The sequence below is a fragment of the Lathyrus oleraceus genome, chromosome 7 (assembly GCF_024323335.1).
Source record: "Lathyrus oleraceus cultivar Zhongwan6 chromosome 7, CAAS_Psat_ZW6_1.0, whole genome shotgun sequence".
Lineage (NCBI taxonomy): Eukaryota > Viridiplantae > Streptophyta > Magnoliopsida > Fabales > Fabaceae > Lathyrus > Lathyrus oleraceus.
The window spans coordinates 145,764,393-145,792,300 of NC_066585.1; the positions used below are offsets into that span (position 1 = coordinate 145,764,393).

At 33.2% G+C, this 27,908-nt stretch overlaps 1 protein-coding gene across 1 annotated transcript; it reads left to right on the forward strand.

Moving 5' to 3' along the window:
• Positions 1-900: 900 nt before the first annotated feature.
• Positions 901-27,908, forward strand: LOC127106921 (purple acid phosphatase 8). The gene is made up of 6 exons (XM_051044210.1): positions 901-1,158; positions 17,107-17,263; positions 26,765-26,872; positions 26,970-27,097; positions 27,193-27,389; positions 27,476-27,908. The coding sequence occupies exons 1-6, from the start codon at positions 988-990 to the stop codon at positions 27,687-27,689; spliced, it is 975 nt and encodes a 324-aa protein (XP_050900167.1). The 5' UTR covers positions 901-987; the 3' UTR covers positions 27,690-27,908.

Sequence of the window (27,908 nt, forward strand, 5' to 3'; positions counted from 1 at the left end):
CGTTTACCGTTTGGTATAATAACCCCTTCTTTTGTTTGGGTTGAAGGGTTTGTAAGTTTCTATGTTTCATTGCTTGTTTCTGATGATGCTATTGTATTTGATTTTTGCTTAACTCCTAATCTGTGTTGTAAAAACATTAAGTGTAAAAATAATGCTTAGTATATTATAACTTTTCTTATTTAGTGACCGACATTTATTGATAGTATGTTTCAACAACTTCTTTAATGATTTATTTAAAAAAACATTGTGAATAATTTAAATATAAAATATATTATAATTTGTATCTTATAATTATTTTTTATTTTATGCTAAAAAAGATTAAAAAATATATTAAGTCATATTGTCTTACTAATTATTTTTTTGATTTATTTTTTATGTCTAGTGTAAATTACAAAATTATCTCATATACTAATTGATAATTTTGATGAATTTGTGGCAACATTTGCTGATAAAAAAGTTCATTTATAATAAAAAAAATATAATTCGTATATTATAATTAGTTTTATTATATAAGTCATATTTTCTTGCTAATCATTTTTTATTTACTTTTTATGTCTAGTATAAAAAATTATTCCATATACTAATTAATTGACAATTTTGATGAATTTGTGAAAATATTTGCAAATGAAAATGTAAATATAATATAAAAAAAATTAGGGACAAAGAGATAAATAAAGATAAGAGTATTATTATAAAATACTTATGTAAGAATTGTGGCAATTCTCTACATAATCTTTAATTTGTATAATGTGTCAAAAGTGTGTGGATTGGAAAGAAGGATTTAGTGGTTTATTTACTTTATTGAAAAAAAACATATATCATGGACCCCATGCACGTGGATAATGAATGATTAGCCTTATTGCAACTCTTAATTATTTCCTCTTAAAATCATATATATTAAAGGTCACTAATAAAGTGTTCTCTCAAATTAAATCCTTCAAAATCTTTCTTTCTGCAAATATATATTTTTTTCTGATTGAACTCATCATGCTCCTTCTAGCTGTATTCCTAGTTATCATAACCCAATGTTTGGTTTATTCTTCAGCAGAGCTTCAATTGTTTGAGCATGCACCTAAATCAGATGGGTCTCTAAGCTTCTTGGTAATTGGAGATTGGGGAAGAAGAGGAGCTTACAACCAATCTCAAGTTGCAGTTCAGGTATTGTTTGGAGGATTAATTTGGCGAGCTTAATTAATTGATAATATACATGTTCTTAATCATTTTATAGCTGGTTAATATTGAAATTAATAACTAATACTTCTTCCGATTTTTATTTATTAAAAGAAGACACATTTATCCACAAATTTATAATACTAATAAAGAACCAAAAACATATACCAAAACATCTATTCTAGGTGATCATCATGAGTGAATTTTTTAGTGAATTGAGAAGGCATGGGTGTTGAGACGTAATATATATATATATATACTTTTCACTTTTTACTTATATTTAAATTATTGTATTTTTATTATTTGCTTAAATCAACATGTCTTCTAGGAGATAACTCTTCTAGATTCAAACTATCTCTATTATGAAAATACAGTATTTACGATTTATAACGTAAGTCTCAACGATAGTATCTTATCTACGAGATTGAAAGTACAAGATCAAATCATTGGATCTGATCAAGTTCTAGAAGCTATATCTTCTACTTTTTATCACCAAATAATTTATTATCAAAAAAATCATTCGATATATTTTCCTATCTTGGGATGTTCTTCCAATTCGTTGTTGGTCATTACTAAAAGAGAAGAAGATATAATCTCTATTGTTCAGATACCAAGAAGGATTCCAAGAGAAGAATTAACCCAACTATTCCCCTTGAATGGATGATAAATTATGAAAACATCCATCTTGACAGAAGAACCATATAATCTCAAGAGGCTACCTTGAGAAGATCCATTGAAAGAACTGTCAAGACAATTTTCAAAAAGTCAGATTAAGGGTCAAGTTTAGTTTCTCTTATTTTCATAACCATGAGATCCAACCAATATTTAAAAAATACACGTGTTTGGTTCATGTTATCACTACAAAAGAAAAACTCATTTATCCTGACAAGATAGATGGCCATTTCATTGGGGGCGTTGATCCCAAAAAATGCGGCCCAAGATGTGACTGTTGGATGCACGATGATGATAATAACAAAGAAATTATCCTCCCCAAAGGAAAAAACAAAGGGACGTGCAAGCCATCTCCTCCTCCCTATAGAAGATCTGATCCTGATAATGGCCCATGGGTAAGAACCCATGAGAAAATGAAACCTCTCCCTATCTATGAAGAAACTCCAAAAAATCCCCAAGAAAGAATATTTGTTGCCACCTGGTGACCCTACTCTTGTTACGTGGTCACCTTAAGACTAATGTAAACCATTGGATCCTCCAAAGAATATTGAGTCAATCCCTTATTTTATGTACTCAGCTACAACATTAGATTATAGCCAATAGTTTCCTGCTTTAGAACGGAAAATGGACCCAATCAAAAGCAGAACATCCAAACCCTTCATTCATCCTAATGAAGTCTAGCCTGGTGGAAAACTTAAACCTTTAACTCAACCTGAGGAAGTTCTAAATTGGCAATCGAAAGACATGGTTGCTTAAAATGATATCCTCCATAATCTTGACAAAAAGGTTGATAAGATTGCTGAGAAAATAGGCAAACAAATGATTATCTAAAGGCTTTGTCTCAGAAAATGAAAAAGCATTACAAAATCCTAAAAGCTCAAGTCTCTCAGTTGGATCATGACTTAAGACAAATGTTAGAAAAAATAACTTTTGGAAATACTTTTCACCAAAAGGAAATAGAAATAAGAAATCTACAAGGCCAAGTAAAAGACATGGGTGATTTCTTGAGGGCTTCTCATGAAACAAAACTCAAGCCTGTTGAAAACTCTTTCTTTAACTCTCCTACTTTCCCTACATATTTCACACGAATATAAAAGCCTTCTCTTTTATAACCTACATATGTCTATTGTCCATCATATTATGTTAAATACATAGCCACCGCTTGCAGACCAAAATCTGGTAGAACAAATGCTACCTCAACCGCCAGGAAAAAGGGAAAGTTGTCTTTTTGAGAGCCTGGTCCTCATACTCTCAGGATGTTCCTGAAACACCTCCTCCAAAACTACAAAAGGAAGACAAGATTTATGATAAAGGTTTCCAAGACATGGTAATCACACAAAAGTATGAATTCCCCTTAGAAGATCATTCTCCTACTGAACCATCAGCATAACATGGTGAAGATTCCTCCTTGGATGAAAACAACGATTCTTATCAAGATGCATCTGATGATTAAACAGCGAGATCATTTTCATCGGAGTTAAAATTTAAAGAGAATTATATTTCCAGGCTCTTCATGGCAAATATAAAAGAGGAAGAATGTTTTTATGAAGAACCACCTAAAGAAACTCCATCCACTGAAAGGACAAAAGTAAATAGTGGTCCTTGGTTCACGCTGCTGGGGGAAAATATTCCTCTAATTTAGGGCTTGGATTTACACTCAGATGATCAAAACAAGTGTAGATAGTTATAAAGTCATTGCAGAATCTTGCTGTAAAATGATAGGAACTATGAAAGAATGGTATCATAATCTTTGAGCATTTAAACAAGATGAGCTACACCGAATACAAAATATTGCTAGTTTCCTTGGAGTCCTTCACCATGAATTTATTGATGACATGGAGATATTTGATAGAAAAAGTATACAATGATTATGTGAGATGAAGTGTTATTCTCTAAAAAAAGACCTTGACAAACATTACCATAGAATGTCATAGAGGTATTATATCCTCAATAGTTTTGATGACCCTAGTCTCAAAAATACATATGTCACCTCTCTACCCTAAGAACTTCAGGTTGAAATTCGTAGAATGTTAGCAACAACTCAAGAAGATATTAAAGCCATGAGTCTCATCCATATTCATCAAGTAGCTTTAGAAGCACTTGAAAATCTATGCAGACCACATCATCATTTATCAGAGGTGGTAGAACAAAAGTCAAAGTTCACCAAGGCATGCAAGAAGCCTTACCTACATATCAAGTGTAAAGATGAAAAGTATAGTTATGCAACAAAAAATTAACATCATTAGAAAAAATACACCAAACCTCATAGGATCTTCAAGGGAAACAAAAAGAAAGCTATGAAGTTTTAAAAAAAGAAAACCTTTCAAAGGAAAAGAGAAAAATCAGAGATGCTTTGTATGTGGGAAAAAAGGGGTACTTTTCTAAGGAATTTCCTAATAATACCAATAAAGTCGCAAAGTTGATCAACTCTTTTCAACATCTAAAAGGGGACCTGAAATCTTTGTATTCCGAACAAAGCTCTGCTGATGAAGAAATAATTTTTCCCTTCAAAACTCTTCATTTGACGAAGCATCATTTTTGGAATCAGGAGATTACAAATATTTACCTATTTACTCCTTCAAAGAAATAAGGAGTTCTCTTCCTAATACTCCTCTCCCCTGTGTTGAAATTCATGTCCTTGCATCAAAGTTTTCCCATCCCAAGAAAGTGATAGTTTATATGGATACAGGTGCCCAGATAACAATGATGAATCCAAACATCCTCCTGACAGAATCATGGGTGACATATGTTGCATACTTTGTAGCAACAGATGGCAAAGTTTTCAGGACTGATTTAATGACAGAGAAAAAGATAATAATCAAATTATTCTCGTACTACATAGTTTGGACAAAGGTCATTTGGAAGTAATCTTTCAAATAAAGATATTGTTGTAGGAATGGTTGTCTACTCAGCAACAAATAGACTTTAAATTCTCCCCACAGGAATCAAATTCAAAAGAGAATTCAAACCCTACTCTAGAATACTAAAAATATATTCCATTTCTAAAGTCCCTGTTAGATATGAAGAAATAAAGTCCAATTTACTGAAACTCTATGCAAACAACCATGAAAAATTTCTCCATCCAAAACCTTTATGGGAAAATGAAGACTTTTTTGTCCAACTTCCTTCGAAGCTCAATGAAGAGGTTAATCCAACCAAGCCCACTCATTCAAGAATGCGTCCATTAGATAATATATTGGCTAGGGAAGAATGCAATCAGCTTCTCGTACAAGTTCTAATAGATCCCACTAAATCTGAGTGGGTTTGCCAAGCTTTTCTATGTGGAGAAGAGATTTGAAAACATGAGAGGAAAAATGAGGCTAGTAATTTTTTACAAACCTATAAATCATTTTCTTAAAGATGATAAATTTACAATTCCGAAAGCCTCTTCCTTAAATGTTTTCATCAAAGATGCCCAAATCTATTCCAAGGTCGACCTAAAGTCAGGGTTTTGCTAATTGGGTGTCGATACTCAAGACAATTATAAAATGGCATTATGCATTCCTAACGCCCAGTACTAATGGACAATATTACCATTTGGGCTTAAGGTAGCTTGACCGCTATTCCAAAAGGCTATGAATATAATTTTGAGGCCATTCTCAATAGTATCCTCATTTATATTGATGATGTGCTATTATTCTCAAAAACAGAAAAAGGCTCATAAACAGTTCTTGGGAAAATTCCTTCATTTATCCCAAAAACATGGAATGACGTTCTCTAAAAATAAAATCCAATTGGGCCAAATAGGAATTGATTTTCTAGGAATGCATTTCTCCCAAGGGAAATACCAACCTCAACCCCATATTGCTCAAGAATTGTTTCCTGATGAAAATCTCACCGTTAAGAAAATTCAACAATTTCTTGGTATAATTAATTATACCATAGATTTCCTACCAAAGATAGAAAGATATGCGAGTCCTCTGTCCCAATTACTCAAGAAAAAACCACCACCATGGGGAACAAAGCAAACCAAAGCAGGAAAGGCTTTAAAAAGGATCGCACAAACTCCACCTGACCTGAAAATCCCGGGGAATGATAAGAGAATTTACAAATTGATGCTAATGATCATTATTGGGGACCCGTCTTAATAGAAGAAACTAATGGGATAAAGTATTATTGTAGTCATGTTAGTGATCAGTCCAAAGAAGCTGAAAAACATTATCACACCACTTATAAGGAAGCTCTTGAAGTTAAGTTGCGTATCCAAAAATTTGACTTCCACCAGAAAGGCTATCACTGGATCGGTGGTCACAATTTAAAATCAAGGATCTTAGGAAAAGAGGAATTATCCATATGAATTTTAAACTGATAGCCTCTCAGGTGGAAGTTAAATTTTTGGATACCTAGCTTAACTACAAGAGCTTCCTTATAAGTAGTGTGATAATGTTTTTCAGCTTCTTTGAATTGACCACTAGCATGACCATAATAATAATGTATCCCCATCAATTTTTTCTATTAAGATGGCTCCCCAATAATGACCACTGGCATCAGTTTGTAAAACTCTCTTACCATTCCCCGAGATTTTCAGGGCAGGTGGAGTTTGTGTGATCTTTTTCAAAGCCTTTACTACTTCGGTTTGCTTTGTTCCCCATAATGGTGTTTTTTTCTTGAGTAATTGGTATAGAAGACTCGTATATCTTGCAAGCTTTGATATGTAATCTCTAATATAATTAATTATACCAAGAAATTGCTTAATTTTCTAAACGATGAGATTTTCATCAAGAAAATTTAACAATTCTTGAGAAATATGGGGTTAAGGTGGGTATTTCCTTTGGGAGAAACACATTAAAATCAATTTCTGTTTGGCCCAATTGGCTTTCTTTTTAGAGAGTGTCATTCCACGCTTTTGGGCTATTTGAAGGAATTTTCCTAATAAGTGTTTATGAGCCTTTTCTTCTTTTGAGAATAATAACACATCAGCAATATAGATGAGGATACTATTAAGAATGAGCTCAAAAGTTATAGGCATGGCCTTTCAGAAGAGATATGGATCTACCTTAACCCCAAATGGAAATATTGTCTATTGGTACTAGGCGTTAGGAATACAGAATTCCGTTTTGTAACGGTCTTCAGTATCGACACCCAATTTCCAAAACCCTGACTTTAGATCGAAATTGGAATAAATTTGAGAATATTTGATGGAAACATTTAAGGAAAAGGCTTTTGGAATGGGAAATTTATCATCTTTAAGAAAATAATTTAGAGGTTTGTAATCAATTACTAGCCGTTTTTTCCCCTCTCATATTTTCAGATCTCTTCTCCACATAGAAAGCTTGGTAAGCCCACTCAGATTTAGTGAGTTCTATCATACCTTGTATTAGAATATGGTTGCATTCTTCCCCGACCAATGTATAATCTGATGGACTCATTCCTAGATGAGTGGCCTTGGTTGGATTAACATCTTCATTGAGCTTAAAAGGAAGTTAGATAAAAAAAGTCTTCATCTTTAGATAGGGGTTTTGGATTGAGAAATTTTTCATGGTTGTCTGCACAGAGTTTGAGTAAATTGAACCTGATTTCTTCATATCCAGCAAGGACATTAGAAGGGGAATATATTTTCAATATTCCAAAATAGGGTTTGAATGCTATTTTGAATTTGATTCCTATGGGGCGAATTTAAAGCCTATTTGCTGCCGAATAGACATCCATTCCTAAAACAATATCTTTATTTGGAAGATTACTGCCAATGACCTTTGTACAGACTATACAGTTTGGGAAGAATTTTATTCCTATCTTTTCCTTTATCATTAAAGTTGTCATGAAAAATTTTCTATCTGTTGCTACAAAGTATACAACGTGTGTCATCCCATGTCTTTGTCGGGAGGATGTTCGGAATCATCATTGTTATTTGAGCACCTGTATCCATATAAACTATCACTTTCTTGGGATGGGAAAAATTTGATGCGAGGACATGAATTTCAACACAGGGGAGATGGGGAGTATGAAGAGAACTCCCTATTTATTTAAAGGAGTAAGTAAGGAAATATTTGTCAACTCCTTATTCTGAAAATGATGCTTCATCAAACAAAGAGTTTTTAAGGGAAAAAATTGTTTCTTCATCAGTAGAGTTTTGTTCAGAATACAAATATTCTAGGTCTCGTTCTAGAGGTTGAAGAGAGTTTATCAACTTTGCGGCTTTGTTGGTATTATTAGTACATTCCTTAGAAAAGTGCCCATCACAAACAACGCATCTCTGGGTTTTCCCCTTTCCTCTGAAAGGTTTTCTTTTTAAAAACTCCATAGCTTTCTTTTTCTTTCACTCGAAGATCCTCTAAGATTTGGTGTATTTTTAATGATGATGTTTCTTTTTTGTTGCACATCTACACTTTTCATCTTTACACTTGATCTTCAGGTAAGGCTTCTTGCATGCCTGGGTGATCTTTGACTTTTGGTCTACAATCCCTGAGAAATGCGGATGCAGTATGCATTGCTTTTCAAGTGCTTATAAAGTCACTTGATGAATCTAGCCGAGACTCATGGCTTTAATATCTTTTTGAAATGTTTCTAACAGTCTTTGAATTTCAACATGAAGTTTTCGAGGTAGAGAGGAGACATATTTATTTTTCAGACTTGGGTCATTAAAACCTTTGAGGACATAATACCTCAGTGTTATTCTATGATAATGTTTGTTGAGGTCTTTTTTTTAGGGAACAACACTTCATCTCAAAGAATTATTGTATGTTATCTTATCAAATGTCTCCATGTCACCAATAAATTCATGGTGAATGATTCCAAGGACATTAGAAATATTTTCTAGTCGGTGTAGCTCCTCTTGTTTGAATGCTCCAAGATTATGATACCATTCTTTCATAGTGCTTTTCATTCTACAACAAAATTCTACAATGACATTATAACCATATGCATTTGTTTTCATCATTTGAGTGTAAATCCAATCCCCAAATTAGAGAAGTATTTTCTCCAGCAACTAGGTGGATATCATGAAGCGTGAACCAATGACCACGATTTACTTTTTCCCTTTCAATGACTAGAGTGTCTTCAGGTGGTTCTTCATAAAAATATTCTTCCTCTTTTATATTTTCTATGAGGAGCCTAGAAATATAATTCTATTCAGATTATGACTCCTATGAAAAGGATTTGTGTTTTATCAGCGAATGCATCTTGATAAGAATCGTTGTTATCATTCGAGGAGGAATCTTCACCCTTTTGTGCTGAGGATTCAACATGAGAGTGATTTTCTCAGGGGAATCCATATTTTCCTATAATTTCCATGGTTTGAAAACCTTTATAAGGAATTTATTCTTCCTTTTGGAATTTTGGAGGAGGTGTTTCAGGAACATCCTAGGAGTCTGAGGATGAGGCGCTCAAACAAACAACTTTCTTGTTTGTCCTGGCGATTGAGGTAACATTTGTTATGTCATATTTTTGGACTATAAGAAGTGAGTATGTATTTGAAATATTTTGGTGGAGATGAGACATAGGTAGGGTATAAAGGAGAAATCTTTTCTAATCGTGTGAAATATGTAGGGAAAGTAGGAGAGTTAAAGAAAGGGTTTTCAACAGGTTCATGTTTTCTTTCATGAGAAGTCCTCAAGAAATCATCCATATTTTTTACTTGACCTTGTAGATTTTTTATTTCTATTTCCTTTTGGTTAAAAGTCTTGCCAAAAGTTCTTTCTTCTAACATTTGGCTTAAGTCCCGATACAACTGAGAGACTTGAGCTTTTAGGATTCTGTAACGCTTTTATATTTTATGAGACAAATCATTGAGATAATCATTTATTTTATCTATTTTCTCAGCAATCTTATCCACCTTTTTGTCAAGATTATGAAGGATATAATTTTGAGCAACCATGTCTTCCGATTTCCAATTTAGAACTTCCTTAGCTTGAGTTTAAGGTTTAAGTTTTCCATCAGGCTGGACTTCATTAGGATGAGTGAAGGGTTTGGATGTTCTGCTTGTGATTGAGTCCATTTCCTTTCTAGAGCAGGAAATTGTTGGCTATAATCTGATGTCATAACTGAGTACATAAAATAAGGTATTAACTCAATATTCTTTTGATGATCCATTGATTTACAATATTATGAAGGTGACCATGTAACAAGAGTAGGGTCGTCAGGTGGAAACAAATTTTCTTTCTTGAGGATTTTAAGAGCATCCTCATAGATATAGAGGAGGAGATGAATTGCACGTCCCTCTATTCTTTCTTTTGGATAGGAAAATTTCTTTGTAAATATCATCATCATGCATCCAACAATCACATCCTGGGTCGCATTTTTGGGGATTAACGTCCCAAATTAAATGGCCATCTATTATGGCAGTATATATGGGTTTTCCTTTTGTAGTGATAACATGAACCAAACACTAATATTCTTTAAATATTGGTTGGATCATCATGGTTTGGAAAATAAGAGAAACTAAACTTGATCCTTAATCTGGCTTTTTGAAAATCATCTTGCAGTTCTATCAATGGTTCTTCTCAAGGTAACCTTTGGAGATTGTATGAGTATTCATTCAAGGAGAATTAGCTGAGTTGATTCTTCCCTTATGATCTTTCTTAGTATCTGAATAATAAAGGGTATATCTTCTTCTCTGTTAATAACAACAAATCGCAAATTGGAAGAACATCCAGAGAGAGGAAAATCTATCGAATGATTTTGTAGGCGATAAATTATTTGGTGATGAAGAGTAGCAAACATAGCTTCCAGAACTTGATCAAATCCAGTGATTTGGACATGTACTTTCAATCTCGTAGATAGGGTACTATCATTGATGTTTACATGATAATTTGGAAAAATAGTAAGGATAACACTTCATGCATGAAGTGTGGTTAGAATTGTCCCTATTATTGCATCTTCGTAGTGGAGATGACTTGAATATATAAGATATATTTTGCATAAGACATGTTGATTTCTTCTTCAATATAGAAATATGATAAGGCTGACAACTCCAAAATGTAAAGTTGTGTATCCTTCAAATTTCCAACGATTTACGAGAATCTGAGGAATATCTAAACCTACATATTACTCTTAGCTCTTAGAATACATTGGTCTAGCCGAGATGACTGGACATTCTACTTCATATGAGGGCGGTTTGTAGTGATTAGGTGTCAGATGGATCTGGTAATTGTTTTTGTCTTTTGAAGATATTATAAGGACTTAAAAAGGGAGGTATTGTAACGCCTCAAACGGCTTTCAGGATTACTGACTGACACCACAAACCAACATAAGTATTTTCAACATGTTTTATCCTCATTCACACGCTTTCTAAGAAACTTCCCAGAAGGTCACCCACTCAAATACTACTCCAAGTTAAGCACGCTTAACTATGAAGTTCTTTTGTTAGGCTACCAAAAAGAAGATGAATCTTGTTTATACAGGTAGTACCAATTAATCCTTATAAGCCTTGCTTTATCCATGTAGTCCCATACATGCATATCCTCAAGATCCCTCTCATTCCAATATGAATTTGGTTTTTCCCTAGAAGCTGCTAGAAGTGTCTCATTGTCATGCCTCATGCACCGAAAACCACTCCCTCTCCCTCGGGTATTACATGTACCCGATCTCCGCCCTCTTCGGCCTCAGGTGTTACATGCCCACCATTGTACTGGGAAAGGTCTGCTCTGAAACCATTTATAACACCTCAGAATGCTTTGAAGATTACCGACTGACCCTAAAACAAACACATGCTTTTCAACATGTTTTTTCCTCACTTACACGCTTTCTAGTAAACTACCAAGAAGGTCACCCATCCAAATACTACTCTAAGTCAAACACACTTAACTATGAAGTTCTTATTTGTTAAGATATCGTAAAAAAGATGCATCTTATTTGTATAGGTAGTACCAATTAATCCTTATAATCCTTCCTTCAACCATGCAGTCTCATACCTGCATAGCCTCGGGATCCCTCTCATTTTGATGTGAATTTAGTTTTTCCCTAGAAGCTGCTAGAAGTGTCTCATTATCATGCCTCATGCATCGACAACCACTCCCTCACCCTCGGGTGTTACATGTAACCACTTTCCGTCCTCTTCGGCCTCGGGTGGTACATATATAACACCCGAGACCGAAAGGGAGGAGAATGGTTACATTTAAAACCCGAGAGTGGTTGTCGGTGAATGAAGCATGACAATGAGACACTCCTAGCATCTTTTAGGGAAAAATTAAATTCACACCGGAATGAGAGGGATCATGAGGTTGTTCAGGTATGAGACGACATGGTTGAAGAAAGACTTATAAGGATTAATTGGTACTACCTATATCAATAAGATGCATATTTTTTGATAGCCTAACAAATAAGAACTTCATAGTTAAGAGTGCTTGACTTTGAGTAGTATTTAGATGGGTGACCTTCTGGGAAATTTCTCATAAAGCGTGTGAGTAAGGACAAAATATGCTGAAAAGACCCGTGTTGGTTTGTGGGATCAGTCGGTAATCCTGAAAGCAGTATGGGGCGTTACAAATGGTAATAAAACAAACATATCCCAGTACGACATGGTTCGGGGACGAACCAAGCGAAAGCTGGTGGGCATGTAACACCCGAGGCCGAGAGGGCATAAAGTGGTTATATTTAACACCCGATAATGGTTTTCGGTGCATGAGACATGGCAATGAGACACTCCTAGCAGCTTCTAGGGAAAAATTGAATTCACATCGAAATGACAAGGGTCCCGAGGCTGTGCAGGTATCAGATTGTATGATTGAAGTAAGGCTTATAAGGATTAATTGGTACTACCTATACCAACAAGATGCATCATATTTTCGGTAGCCTAACAATAAGAACTCCATATTTAAGTGTGCTTGACTTAGAGTAGTATTTGGATATGTGACCTTCTGGAAACTTTCTCGGAAAGCTTGTGAGTGAGGACAAAGCATGCTGAAAAGATCCGTGTTGGTTTCTGTGGTCAGCCGGTAATCCTAAAAGTAGTCTGAGGCGTTACAAATGGTATCAAAGCAGACCTCTCCCAGTACGATGTGGTTCGGGAATGAACCAAGCGAAAGCTAGTGGGCATGTAACACCCGAGGCCGAAGAGGGAAGAAAGTGGTTATATTTAACACCTGAGAGTGGTTGCCGGTGCACGAGACGTGACAATGAGACACTTCTAGCAGATTCTAGGGAAAAATAGAATTTACATCAGAATGAGAAGGATCCTGGCGTTGTGCAGGTATGAGACTGTATGGTTGAAGGAAGACCTATAAGGATTAATTGGTATTACCCATACCAACAAGATGCATCTTCTTTTAGGTAACCTAACAAATAAGAACTCCATAGTTAAGTTGTTTGACTTGGAGTAGTATTTGGATGGGTGACCTTCCAGGAAGTTTCCCAGAAAGAGTGCGAATGAGGACAAAGCATGTTGAAAAGACCCATGTTGGTTTTGGGGTCAGCCGGTAATCCCGAAAGAAGTCTGGGGCGTTACATGTATTGTTTCAATAATTTGAGCATCTTCTAGAACATAAGAATACTCAATAAGATTCTCTATTTTGTGAGAATCAATCTTTTTACATAGCTTAGAAAGCGATAGGGAAGAGGCGATAATAATGGGTCGAGTGTTTGGTTATGGTGTTTCCATGATAAAGATGATTTCTCTCTTATTCATTCTCTTTATTATATTCATACCATATGCACCCCCTCTTCTTATTAAGGCTTTGATACCACATTGACCGGGAGCCTCACATACTATAAGACCAACCTTTACCATATCGTTAAACGAGACAACAACCAATCAACCATAGGCATAACAAAGTCTCAAGCACAAAAATAAATAAAAATAAAAACTATCATTTATATGTTATATAGTTAAATATGTTCGAAAACATATAATATAACTAATTAAATATTATTAAAAGAATAATTTTAATAATTATTTTTATTGTTTTTCATTTTTTTATTTCATAATTTGGGTAAAGATTCATTTTATTCTTTAAAAATATATATTTGACTCAAATTAATTCATTAAAAAAATAAAAACAACTTTTATACTTCAAAATTTAAACATATATGAATAGTTTTCACCTCTTTAACTTGGTGCTTAAAATCATGGAAACCTTAAAAGAAAAGAATAGAAATAAATAAATGTTAATTTTTTTAAAAAAAAATTCATTAAAAAAATTTGACCACTAATAGAAAATAAATAAAGTGTAAAACAACAAGATTAACAATAAAAAGCAATTCTTTCAAATTGTATAGAGAAAAAATGACTAACGAACAAAAAAACAATAAATAATATTCATTCAATAATAATTTATTAATTGGGTGGGATAGAGGGATTGAACTTTAATTAATTCCTAGAATACCATATAGCACTGATGGTGTGGATAATTGCAACACCCAAACCACCCTAATTTTCTATATTTTATTGATCAAGATTTTTTACGATCTCCTAACAGTTTGAGAGGGATGCAATTTGACTGATGGTTCTGAGTATGTTAGATAGTTAGGTCTGTAAGTGATAATCAATATCATAATCAAATAGAAGATGTTGGGATGTTTCACTTTACTTGAAATATAGGTTATAATCAGAAGGAACATGACATCCTCTAACAATCATATTTTCATTAGTGGGTAGCTTGTTATGTATAAATCAACAAAAGGAGTATTGATTTTGATGGAGGAATGTGAGCATTCCAAACATGCTTTCTCTAGCTGAGTGATTGGCCATGTTTGATGAAGAAGTTGTATGCATCCTTAAAGGTCAAGCAATTTGGTTCCAAGTGGTTCCAACATCTAGGGTCTTCCAAATCTTCAGTTGGAATATGACAAGCATGAATGACGTTGTTCAGGGTAGGAAATGCCAACTTGTATTTGTTGGAATCAATTCGGGGGGTCAACATGACATAATATTTTTTACTTTGGAGTTTTTATTTAAGAACAACCCACATTTGTGAGAGACACACCACATACTCATCCAAAATCTTAAGGTGATAGATGTGTGTGTTCTCCCACTTATAAATGCTCAAGTCTACATATTTCCAACTAATGAGGACTTCCCCACACTACTCACACTTATTATTCTCAACACTCTCCCTCCAGTGTGGATTTATCCACAATGCTCCCCTTCAAGCGAAAGTTTTTTATTACATATACTTGACACTCTTCCAATGGGCACTCTACCCACAACCATGTGAGAATACTTTTGATACAAGTGAGTTTGTTCCTTCACTCGAACCAAAGGCTCTAATACCAATCTGTTAGTGATGACGCAATTTGGTTGGAGAAGGAAAGAGAGAAAATAAAGATAGAAAATGAAAGTTGTTATTTGAAAAACTGTTATTGCTATATATGAATTACTCTATGTACATGTATATATAATAGTAACTATATTCTAACCCAAGTAACTAACTTGAGTTTGGACTTGGATTATATCACAACAGTAGTATCGAGTATCTGCCATAACTTGTTTATAAGGAAGTCACTTACTTTTTGGTTAGAGAGGATTGGTCAAGAAATGTAATGTTGAAAGTTTGAGCAAGAGATGACCACACCAAGAGTCCTTCCAAAAGATGATTTGCTTACCATTGCCTAGAATCCAAGTCATGTTACCAATGATTTAAGGGTAGGAACTTTTAGTTGAACTCCATATCGAAGAATGAATATGATGTCTTATAGATTTGTCATGTCTCAATTCTCTATTTTTGAGTAATATGGCCCTACTTTCTTTGGATTTAAGCATGTCCCAACAAAGTTTAAGCTTATTTCGTTCAAGGTAGCCAGAGATCTCAGGCCAAGCCCACTCCCCTCATCAGTAAGGGGTTTGCTATATTTTCCACCTAGCCACAATCATAATCTATATTTTCTCAATGTCTTTACTCCAGATAAAATTCATCATCCAATTCATAAATTAATGCAGTAGATGAACATGCTATGAATAATGGATTTGACAAGTTAGATATTTTCACTTATAGATAAAAGGGGTAGCTTTCTAAGCAAACTATTGGATATTTCCACAATAAGCTGAAGGCATCTAGATTTTAACTTTCCTATGAAGATAAGGTCTCCAAGGTAGATAAAAGACATATATCCAATAATGAAACCTAGCAAAGAGCAGGGTCAACCATATACAAGAGCAACAAGCTCTACTGCGCAAGGTTCCAAATTTTAGAGGCCCAATTTTTTTTATAAATATTATTAAATATAATATAAAAAAACCCGGAAAAAAAAAATACAAAAAAAACCCAATATATTAAAAAACGATATTGATCAAAAGTCAAAATAATTATAATTAAATTTATTTTTTATTAACATATAATTATATTTTTGATGTGTCATTTTTTATTATAATAATTGTATTTTAAAAAAATTAGGTTCATTTTCCAAATTAAAGTGAAGCCACCAGATTGATTGGGCTAACCCTGAAAATAAAATAAAAACACATTGAAGATGTTTAGCACTGCTCATGCACCTGCATAAATTATAGACTTAACAGCAAGCTTCATATCTATCCAAGAATTTGTCAATTGATTTGATTGATTTTATGTCTCCTTTTCGGAATATCATAATCTCATAAGAATATAAGGTATAGGAAGGGACATCAATATTTCTAGTTCCATTCATAAGCTTAATATTTGAGTTAGCAACCAACACATAGACTTCTAGTCAAAACTTCTTCTATAAGAAAAAAAAGAGAGTGGAGAGAGATTCACCATGTCTCACTCTTCTTTGACGATTGAAAAAAAATCCCATTTGCTTACCATTGATGGAAATACTTCTTCTACAAAGAAAAAAGGAGAGTGGAGAGAGGTTCACCATGTCTCACTCCTCTTTTAATGATTGACAAATCCCCTTTGCTTACCATTGATGGAAATTGAAAGAAAAGTTGATTGAAAAATGATGTGAATCCAATGACAGAATTTTATACTAAAGCCAAAGTAGTTGAGGACTTTCAGAATTTTTTTCCAATTGATGGTGTCAAAGGCTTTTTAGATATAAATCTTAAAAGCAACATTACCACCAAACATTTCTTATCCAAAATATTAATGGACTCATACGTCAAGCAAATACAATCTCTGATGTTTCTACCATTTATAAAACCTTTATGTTTTATGTTCCTTTGACGTGATGTGTGGCATCATAAAAGCTAACTTATCTACAACACTATTTGTGACATCCTTATGTTTGAAGTTGGATATTTGTGACATCCTTATTTTTGAGCTAACACTTCAAAGACATGTTTGTTGTGTTCATGTATATCATTGATGAAGAATTCCAAGCTCATAATGTTCAATTTCCATTATGTCTTTTATCTTGTCATGGTTGTAATAATTCAATATGGAAACTAAATATATTTTGTTTACTACTTACTAGATGGGGATTATTGGAGAAAAACTGGACATCGATTTTGTAATTTCTACCGGGGACAACTTTTATGACAATGGTTTGAATGGCATAGATGATACATATTTTGAGCATTCATTCACCAAAATCTACACAGCTCCTAGCTTGCAGAAGAAATGGTACAATGGTAAGACTTTATATTCATTAATCATTTCTCTCACTTGATGATTTATAAAAAAAAAACACATTTTAATTCTTATAAATTATAAGTAAGAAAACGTCAACTTTATTTTATTTTAAAAATACATTAAACTAAAATTAAATATAAATTGCATTAAATTTTTTATCTGATTATTTTTCATAAATAACAATCAATTAAAATTGATTTTTTTTATCTTTTTGTAAAATACATTTTAAAAGACATACAAAATTAAATTTTCTTAAGTATGAAATATTGATTTTTCCTTTTAAAATTGTTAGAGAGAGAGTATTCATTAGGCTACGAGGAGCCTCCCATATATGAAAATTAGTATATTATATGATATAAGCAATCACTCTTGTGCTAATTCATAATTGATACACGATACGCGCCAATATCGACACTTATGTCTTAAAATATGAGAGAGAGAGAGAGAGAGAGAGAGAGAGAGAGAGAGAGAGAGAGAGAGAGAGAGAGAGAGAGAGAGAGAAGAGAGAAGAGAGAGAGAAGAGAGAGAGAGAGAGAGAGAGAGAGAGAGAGAGAGAGAGAGAGAGAGAGAGAGAGAGAGAGAGAGAGAGAGAGAGAGAGAGAGAGAGAGAGAGAGAGAGAGAGAGAGAGAGAGAGAGAGAGAGAGAGAGAGAGAGAGAGAGAGAGAGAGAGAGAGAGAGAGAGAGAGAGAGAGATAGAGAGAGAGAGAGAGAGAGAGAGAGAGAGAGAAGAGCTCGAGAGCTAGAGAGAGAGAGAGAGGAGACTCTCCTCTCTCTCGAGAGAGAGAGAGAGAGAGAGAGAGAGAGATCTCGCTAAGCTCTCTCGGAGAGAGAGATCTCGAGAGAGAGCTCTCTCTCGAGAGAGAAGAGAGACTCGCTCTAGAGAGAGAGAGAGAGAGAGAGAGAGAGAGAGAGAGAGAGAGAGAGAGAGAGAGAGGAGAGAGAGAGAGAGAGAGAGAGAAGAGAGAGAGAGAGAGAGATCGAGAGAGAGACTCGAGATAGAGAGAGAGATCTCTCGAGAGATCGCTCTCTCGTTTACTATGAAATTTTAGTTACAAACTTATGAAAATTTAAGATCGCTTGGGAATGAAGATCTTAGATTAGTTTAAAGATGATAATTTGTGTGTGATATTTTTATCTCTCTAAAATCTTATGTCTGGTGGAGAGAAATGAAATGACTACTTATAGACAAAGCATAATTTTCAAATGAAGGAAATACAATAAAATTTGAAATCCGTCTTGAGTGGAAGATATCTTTGAAAAAATCTTTGATTGAGGGACATATTTTGATAAAGTTGTAAGAAATCTTTGACTTTGAGAATTAGTTATTTAGTGGGCAAGTGTTTGATTATTTTTTTGTTTGTAAAAGAGGGTCAAGGCCCTTGTATAAAAGAAAGAAGGATAATGACAAAACGAGGAGACTAGGCCAAAACCTCAAGGATAAATAAACCTAAAATTAGGTATACCATGCAAGTCTCTATTGAAGGCCACAATAGCATTAGAATGAACCTCATCCCCCAAGAAAAAAATGTTTAAAGTTAGGCCTATGTTAGCTAACATATATGCACATTTGTTAACCTAGGCTTAAATCCTAGCATACATCTATTTGCTTTGAAGATAAGGATACAAACCATTTGTTTGCTTGTTTCGCGGGGAAACTATTTGGAATGAATAGATTTTTTTTTAGTTCTATTTTTCTTTCTTTTTATTTTATTTTTTAACTAAATCTTTTTTCTTTTATTTTTCTTTTTTCATTTTTTTTCCTTTTATGAATATTGTTTTTTATTTTTCTTTCTTTTATTTTTTATTTTTTTATTTTCTTCCGAACTACCAAAGGTAGTCATAAATCTAAAGGAATTTGATCATAATTTCCTACGAAAGGATCAGAGGACATTTCTTCTGAAGTAACATCTTCATTGTTTGATTCTCTTTTATGTTTGAGGAATTACAAGTAACTTTTGGTCAATTCTGGATTTGTCTCGAGCATTTTGAACATCTCAAGTTCCGTTTGAGATAAAGAAGTCTCCATGGGATATTTCTTCTTTTATGATAATGATTTTTAAATTTGAGGAGATGATTTTTCCAAGGTAGTTTTTTCTCCAATAATGAGAAAATTTCGGACTACTTATGGATTGCAATAATTTATTGAATAATATTTTCACCACTTGATTTTGAACTCTCTAAAATTAGATAGTGGTCGTGGTTTTAGAAAGTGTTGTTTGAAAGTAAAACTCCAACAGAGAATTCAAGGAACCTTGAATTCATAAAAGAATTGGATTTATTTTCTAAAATGATTCTTCAGGAGCCTTATGATTCATATGGGAAAACATATTTGCAGAAGTTAGAATGTTTTAAACCAAACAATTTTAAACCAAACAATTTTATAATCCACATAAGTATAATCTCCGGGGTTAAAAGGTTTTGAAAAATGTTTTTCTGCGGAAGCAAAAGTCCAATCGTCAAATTTTTGAACATTTTTGATAATACATTTTGAAAAAGAAATCTTGAATCATCATTTTGATCCATAGTGTGAACAAGTTCAATAAACTTTGAATCAACAAGAATGCGTTCATAAAAAGTTTTAATTTTCCTAATGTCGTTAGAACACCATTGACATCCCTCCGTGAAGTAACATTTACGATGTCTTTTAAAATTTTGAAACCCTAAATAGTTGAGAATTTTGTCATATTAATGTGTTGGTCATTTGGTTTTGTGAAGTAAGTTTTTGGATGATTTTTGGAGTAGTAGGGTTTGAGGATTCACCTTTAGAAGGTGTTTTTGGGATGCTTGAACTTTGAATAACCTAAGAATAAGGCTAGAAATTTGTAGTTAAGGCTGAGAATTCTTATAGCGTAAAGAATTGGTTTGAAACTGGTAAGGTGGTAGGTTTTGAAGTGGGTGCATTCTTTGAATAATGGTCGAGTGTTTGCATCCTTGGCCTTATTTGTCTACTCATTTTCAGTAGAAGATTGTAAAAATACTCTAGTTAGAAAATCAGGTAAAGAATTATTTTCACCTTTGATATATCCAAAGAATTTTGTCAGAGTAATGTTATCTCTTAAAACAAGATATACCGGTGCATCAACACCTATATGAACTAGAGGTTTTACATCTACTTGAATAGATCCAAAATAAACATACCTATAGCCTTTTTAAATATATATTTTGATAGGAACTTTAGATAAAAAATAATGCCTTAAAATTTTTGAAAAAATATAATTTCTTCATGAGTTTTTATAGAGAAAGCTATTTTGAAATCAAAAGTATCTATCTGGTACATGGTTTCAACTTGAGTTTCAGGAATATTCTAGTTTGAGTAATTGTTTAGTATAAGTACTTCTTTCTATTGTACTATACCGGAACATGAACTAGCATTACCTTTAGAAAGTAAATTTCTTATTTTAGAAGCCATTATTTCAGTATGAAATCCTCAGGTATTTATCATAAAGTATGTGTTTATCGGGAACACCAAATTTTAGGGTTACCAACAAATTTACGATGGCCAAACGCTAAATGCAAAGCTTAATGATAAATTCCTTTGAATTTTAAACAATTAGCTGATTCTAAAAAAAGAAAAGTATTTTCTTGAATAATGACAAGTATCAGATGAGTGCTATTGGAGGAAAAATGGACATCGGGAGGCCATATGGCACTTCAAGGTTCAAGTACTTCATGGTAAAGCAAGGGTTTGTATGCTAAGTCCAGAGACAATGAGTTTAGCGAGGCAAGGCGACTAGGTCCACCTATTAGACAACTAACATTGCTTATTTGGGAAGAAAACATACTGACTAGGCGTAAAGGCAGTGTGTCTAGTGAGGGGCTGAAATCCTAACTTATAAATAGAGGATTCTAGTTAAGTTCAACATGAGTTTAGGTTGATTAAGGTAGTACAAAATTGGCTTATGTTCACCTTGGTATACAACAAGAGAATAAGAGATGAAACTTTAAGGAGGAAGCACTTCTCAAGTGAGAAGGCAGATAAACTTACAACCTTAACTTCACGAGATTATTGCAGCATGTGTGATTAGTAATCATATCTAAAAATGTCTTTGTTGGGGGTTAGATGTAGTTATTATATTCTTGTATTGAATATGTCAGGGCGGTTTATGTAAATCTACTCAAGTTTTAATATTGATGACTTTTTAATCTAAATACCTATTTATATTTGTTAGCTAAAACTTGTTTTCATGGTGTGACTTGACATTCGAAAGATGTTGTCATTACTAGATCCAAGATAATCATCTATTGGATACTATATTCCTAGATATATGGTTAGGTTCAATATCTGCATGTACGTTAATAGGATGGCTATGAATTCTTGCTGCTTTATAACTGTTGGAACACAATGTTTTGCCTTAGTTAATAGACTAAGGTATCGACTATTAGGTAATGCACTAATGTCTCGGCGTTGAGAACATCAGAAGATACGAATGGGACTAACATGTGTTAAAATTAATAGCTGAGTATAGAAGCATATTAGTGGCCTATAGTTATGCATGTTAAATACGTAAGACAAAATCTACCCCTTGCAAGCTTTCTTACTATTAACACCAAAATCTCCATTTTACTTTCTGTCATTTATTTTATGTCATTGACTTTCACGCATCAAAAAAAATATAAATTCCTTCTATACTTAGAATCTTAAAAATTGTTGAACGGTCTTTGAAACCACTGGTCTCTGTGGATACAATAATTATAAAACTTACTTTTGTTGCCCAGTGAATAAAATGGCGCAGTTGTCGATGACTAGTACTATTTTTAAAGACATCGCATAGTTTTTATCATTTTAAGTGTTATTTATATTTGTGTATATTTGTTTATATCTGTGTATATTTGTTTATACATGTATATTTTGTTTAGAGTCACTAACCCATTAACATCTAGAGTTAGTTATGCTTTTACTAGTTTATGCAAAGTAAGGTTTCTACAGAACAATTGTTATGGGATACAAAAACTAAAAGAATCGCATGCAGAAATCTGAGTAATAATAGGAAAAAGAAACAACGAGCCAATATGCTAGATCTAGAAGAGTCTTTTGTCTCTTTCAAAGAACTATGACTGAAGTCGACAACAATAATAACAACAATAGAAATGAATGTCCTAATAGCCCCAAACGTCTAGCTCACTTAACTAGAGTGCAAAGGAATGTCGGAAAAAGTGAAATGAAAAAGGGCCGAGTATAAATTTTGTATGTTAATCCTTATGCAAGTTTAGATCATGAAGACCCGTACACGCACCTTAGAAAATAATGGATAATTATTGGTAAGTTAGGAGCTACAGAAAATGAGGAAGAAGCGATATTCCTATGATTATTTCCACTCTCTGATTGGCAAGGAAAAGAAGTGGTATCTAGATCAATCAACGTTGGCGGTGAAAATTTGTAATTTGTTGGAGGAAAAATTCTTAAGCATACTTTTTCTTCATAACAAATTCATGGAAGCTAAGACAACTATCGCAGTGTTTTCTGAAGGAGTAAGATACACTCTTTTTGATGCATGGGAAAGATACAAGTCCATGCTAAGACGATGCCCAAACCACAATTTTGACGAACTCTCATAAATACACATCTTTAGAAATGGACTCCAACAACAACCAAAGTTGTTGATAGATGTTACTGCTAGGGGTTCTCTCATTTGCAAAAGTGAGGAAGATGCATTAACAATTATTAAGCGAATGACCCTCAATGATCATCAACGACAAGAAAATTGAAACCCTTCTTATTGGAAGAACAGTGTCATAGAACTAAACACCAATAATGTAATTCTTGTTCAAAATAATTTATTAACTCAAATGGTGGATGAACCGAGTAAACAACTGTCAATGCCACCACAACAAATGAAAAGATGCATGAAATACCTTAACAAAGGGAGATTGCATTTTGTGAACTCTACAACAGAGACCATCCAACCAAATTTCTCCTCCTTTGATGAAGAAGTAAAATATGCGGAAGAAGAAAGACTTGGGCAACATATGAACAACAACTTAACACAAAGTAACAATTTTAATCAAGGATGGAGATTCGAGGTTGGTCCATCCAATAGACAACCTTTTCAACATTACCCACAAGCACCTCCACAACAAGACAAAACAACAAAGTTGGAAGATACACTCAATCAATTCATGCGGTGTCTATTACCAGTCATAAAAATACATAAGCATCCACTAAAAATCTTGAAATATAGGCGGACCAATTAGCCAAGACATTATCAGATCTCCCAAACAACGCATTCCGTGGAAATACGAAGAACAATACAAAGGATCATTGTAGTGGTGTTCTTGTGGATGAAAGAATTTTTGTCAAAACCAAAGAAGAAGGAGCATAAGGACCAGAAGGACTAGAAAAATGAGCAGAAGGATCAAAGGAGGAAGAATTGTAGGATGAAGCCGACAAAGATAATTAGAAAGACCCACTCAATAAAAAAGTTGGCCCTAGTGTAGTTTTATTACATGTTTCCATATGTAATATGAAGTTTGGAAATGCACTCATTGATTTAGGTGCAAGTGTGAATATAGCATCATTATCACTAGTAGAAAGGATTGTGTATATGCAAATAGAGCCATCATCACCAACATTACAAATGGCAAATAAAACATGCATGACACATGGGAACATTCAAAGATGTACTGATACATATTGATAAGTTCCCATTTCCTATTGGCTTTGTGATACTCAACATCAAAGCAAACCCAAAGATGTCTTTCATCTTAGGAAGACCATCCATAAAAACTTCTAGGATGTTTGTGGACATTTATAAAGGTGAAGTAAATGTCAAAATCAAAGATCGTGATATATGTTATAAGGTAATTGGTATTATCTAACATTGATAATTGTATAGAGAAAACATGTTTATATAAGTAAGGAATCATAAGCCTACCCATGTGAGATGTGCGCAACCTTATGTTTTACTTAAATAATGAGAGCAAACATGCATGCTAACTATGTAGACTTTGCATCAGTCTGAATATTACTTGATATGTTTGAAAGTCATGGATATGATCAAGGCATTGCTTATTTTTTATTGAAAAACTACTTGACCTAAAAATACTACCTTGTAAGAGTGATACTCCTTTGGCAAACCCCTTTAAGCCTTAAAATGGAAAATTTTGTTCTTTTCAAAAGATACAACCCTTAGCGATTTAAAAGAAAAACAATGTTCACTACCTTACCTTAAGGATATGAGAGCACGTAAAAGCAAAGGTATGTCGAAATCAAAAGTTGGGGAGAAAAAAAAAGAATAGGATTTGAAAAATAAAATTCAAGTAGTCCTAGTGTAGTAAAAGAAAAAGAAATTGCTTTGACATAAAACATTTCCAAAATCAAAAGTCAGGCATCCAAAAGAAAATGATTGAAAAAAGTGAACTTTTGAAAATAAATACCTTATGCTTCTTATATTTAGGCTTTTGAATGCAAAGAAAAATCAATATTGTTTGTAAATCTCAACCATATTACAACCAAAAGAAAGACATTAGTGATCCATGGATGATGATGTATCTGGTGATACTGTTAAGATGAAATGCTAAGTGTTTCTATAGCTCATGCAATGTCTAATTTTTTAGGGAAATACTAATTATTTAGTGATACTCAGTGAGATCATGATCCTAATAAATGATTAATCGTTGATCTAGACATGTTTTAAAATCTAGCTTTGTTCAAGCAAATGATTCATCTTTATATTATGTTGTATGGATAGTCATGATGTTGATTATGAACTTACATTTAAAAGAATGTCATGCCATAAAAACAATTTCAAAATTCTTGACCCGAGTTAGTCAACCCTTTCAGAGAAACATGCATTTAAAAGACTTATGAACCATTTGATTAATTTTATTTGAGGACAAACAAAAAGATAAGTTAAGGAGAGTTGATAAGTTCCAGACTTATATTTTATATGTAAACACTTATTAACTTACTTTACAAGCAAACAATATAAACCTCCCAATTGATCTATAAAAAGCTATAGCACACCCATTTAGACTTTCTTAGCATGTATTAACTAAAAACAGGTAAAAAGGACTGAAAAAATTGAATCCATATGTTCTGGGGATTTTGTTCCATTATATTTCCACATTGTTTTCCACTATAATAGATCAATGTGAAGTCTTCTTATTTTATAACTGTTGGAACGTAATGCTTTGCTGGGTTAATAGACCAAGATATCGACTATTATGTAATACACTGATCTCATAGAATTGAGACCAACAGGAGATACGGATGAGAGCAATAAGTGGTAATATTAATTACTTAGTAGAGGAGTATATTATTGACCTATGATTACGCATGAGAAATACGTAATGACGAAATCTATTCCTAACAAACTTTTTTACTATCAATTCTGAAAACTTCATTTTAAGTTTTATTATTTATTTTATGTCATTTATTTTCACACATCAAAACAAATATAAAACCGTTCTCTACTTAAAATCTTAAAAACTTTTATTACTTAGCAAACAAATAACATTATCGTGAAATTAATTTACAAAATTAATGATATCTCTCTTCATAGTCCTCCTTCAAGTTTTAATGAAGGAAAAATTGAATCCATGTGTTCTCGAGATTTTGTTCCATTATATTTCCACATTGTTTCATTAATCCCTCTTTAATGAAAAGTTATTCAAGATTAGCATTGCCAATTAAACTAATACTTTTGAAATCAATCCCGTTCAGATTAGGATGATTAAAGTTGCTTTCTTGAAATACTTTTTCAAAGTGATATTTCACTTCATTTTTTATTTGTTTCACTTCTTCAAGTTTGTTGTTTGGTGTGTTGATAAAAACAATATTATTCTTCCTTCTTCTTACAAGTTTGAGTCTCTATCTTTGATCCACTTTTGTCTAGATTTTTGTTTGAGCATGCTTTCTTTGTCATTTTTGTTGTTGCTAGACAATGTTGGGTGCCTTTACATGTCAGTATGCAATGGTGGATCTGCCAAAATCATCATCATTCATCACCAATTGATCAAGTCATTAAATTCTCAACAGCTTTGTCAATCTTTAAGTCAATCCACCCGAAAACCTCCATATTCCACCATTTTAACATATCCTTCATTTGTTTGAATTTCTCTTACGAGGAGCCTAAAATATATAAATTAGTACTATTATATAAGCAATATTCATGTGCTAACTCATAAATATATAAATTAGTACTATTATATAAGCAATATTCATGTGCTAACTCATAACCCATTCTAGTAATACGAGATTCTACTCATGTCGGTGTCTACACATGTGTGGTAATATGTACGACTCATACGCGCGTTTGTGTCTACACATGTGTGTGTGGTATATGTACGATACATGTCGGAAAATTCATAAAATCATTCTATTAAGACAATAAGTTTGATTTAATTTTTTAAATTTTTTTATAACAATAGATTGATAAATGAAGATCAAATATTATCTTATATATTGTGATTTTAGTGTCCTATATTTTTAATATTTTCTGTGTCGAATTTCATTTTTCATAGCTAATGGTAGTTCTTTACTATATATATGGTTCTGCAGTTCTAGGAAACCATGACTATAGAGGTGATGTTGAGGCACAGTTGAGTCCCGTTCTCACAGATCTTGACAATAGGTGGTTTTGCTCGAGATCCTATGTTGTTAATGCAGGTGCAAACAATTTTTATACTTTTCCTCATATTATCTATAGATAAGAAGTTCACACATGACATGTAATTACTAATTAATATCTTGTTTTCTGTATCAGAATTTGTAGAATTTTTCTTTGTAGATACTACTCCGTTTGTGGAAAAATACTACACAGAACCTTTGGATCATGTTTATGATTGGAGAGGCATATGGCCAAGAAAACAATACATTTCCAACCTCCTCAAGGTTCAAACCACTCATCATTCATATTAGAATACCAATATATAAAAACCATGGTTATAAATTGATCATTTATATATACATGCATATCTTCAATATAGGATGTGGATTTAGCTTTAAAACAATCACATGCAAAGTGGAAGATTGTGGTGGGTCACCATACAATTAGAAGTGCTGGTCATCATGGTGATACAGAAGAGCTTGTAAACCAACTTCTACCAATTCTTGAGGCAAACAACATTGATCTTTTCATAAACGGACACGATCACTGTCTACAACATATAAGCACTCTTAACAGGTTTGTTTCAATTGGTAACTATGAAATCAAGCAGTTATATACTTATATATAGCACTGAAGATTCATGAGTTTCATTTTGATTTCAGTTCAATTCAATTTTTGACTAGCGGTGGAGGGTCAAAGGCATGGGGAGGTGATGTGAAGTGGTGGAAAGAAGAAGAGATGAAATTCTATTACGATGGACAAGGATTCATGTCTGTGCATGTTATTGAAAGTGAACTGAATATAGCATTCTATGATGTGTTTGGCAATGTTTTATACAAATGGAATACGACCAAGCAGCTTCATTCGACCTTGTAGATAAATGGGATGTTGAAAAGGAAATCATTGGACCACAGTAGATTCTCCAGAGTCATACATGTACTTTTTAGGGTTGAAGTGCTTTCACCTTTCAAAGTGCACTTCAAAATTGCAACATAATTCCTGTAGTGTAATTGTAAGTTATCAAGATACCCATTTCCACGAAATTATACTCCAAAAATATCATCCTTAAAAAAAAAAAAGTCCACAATTGTCATA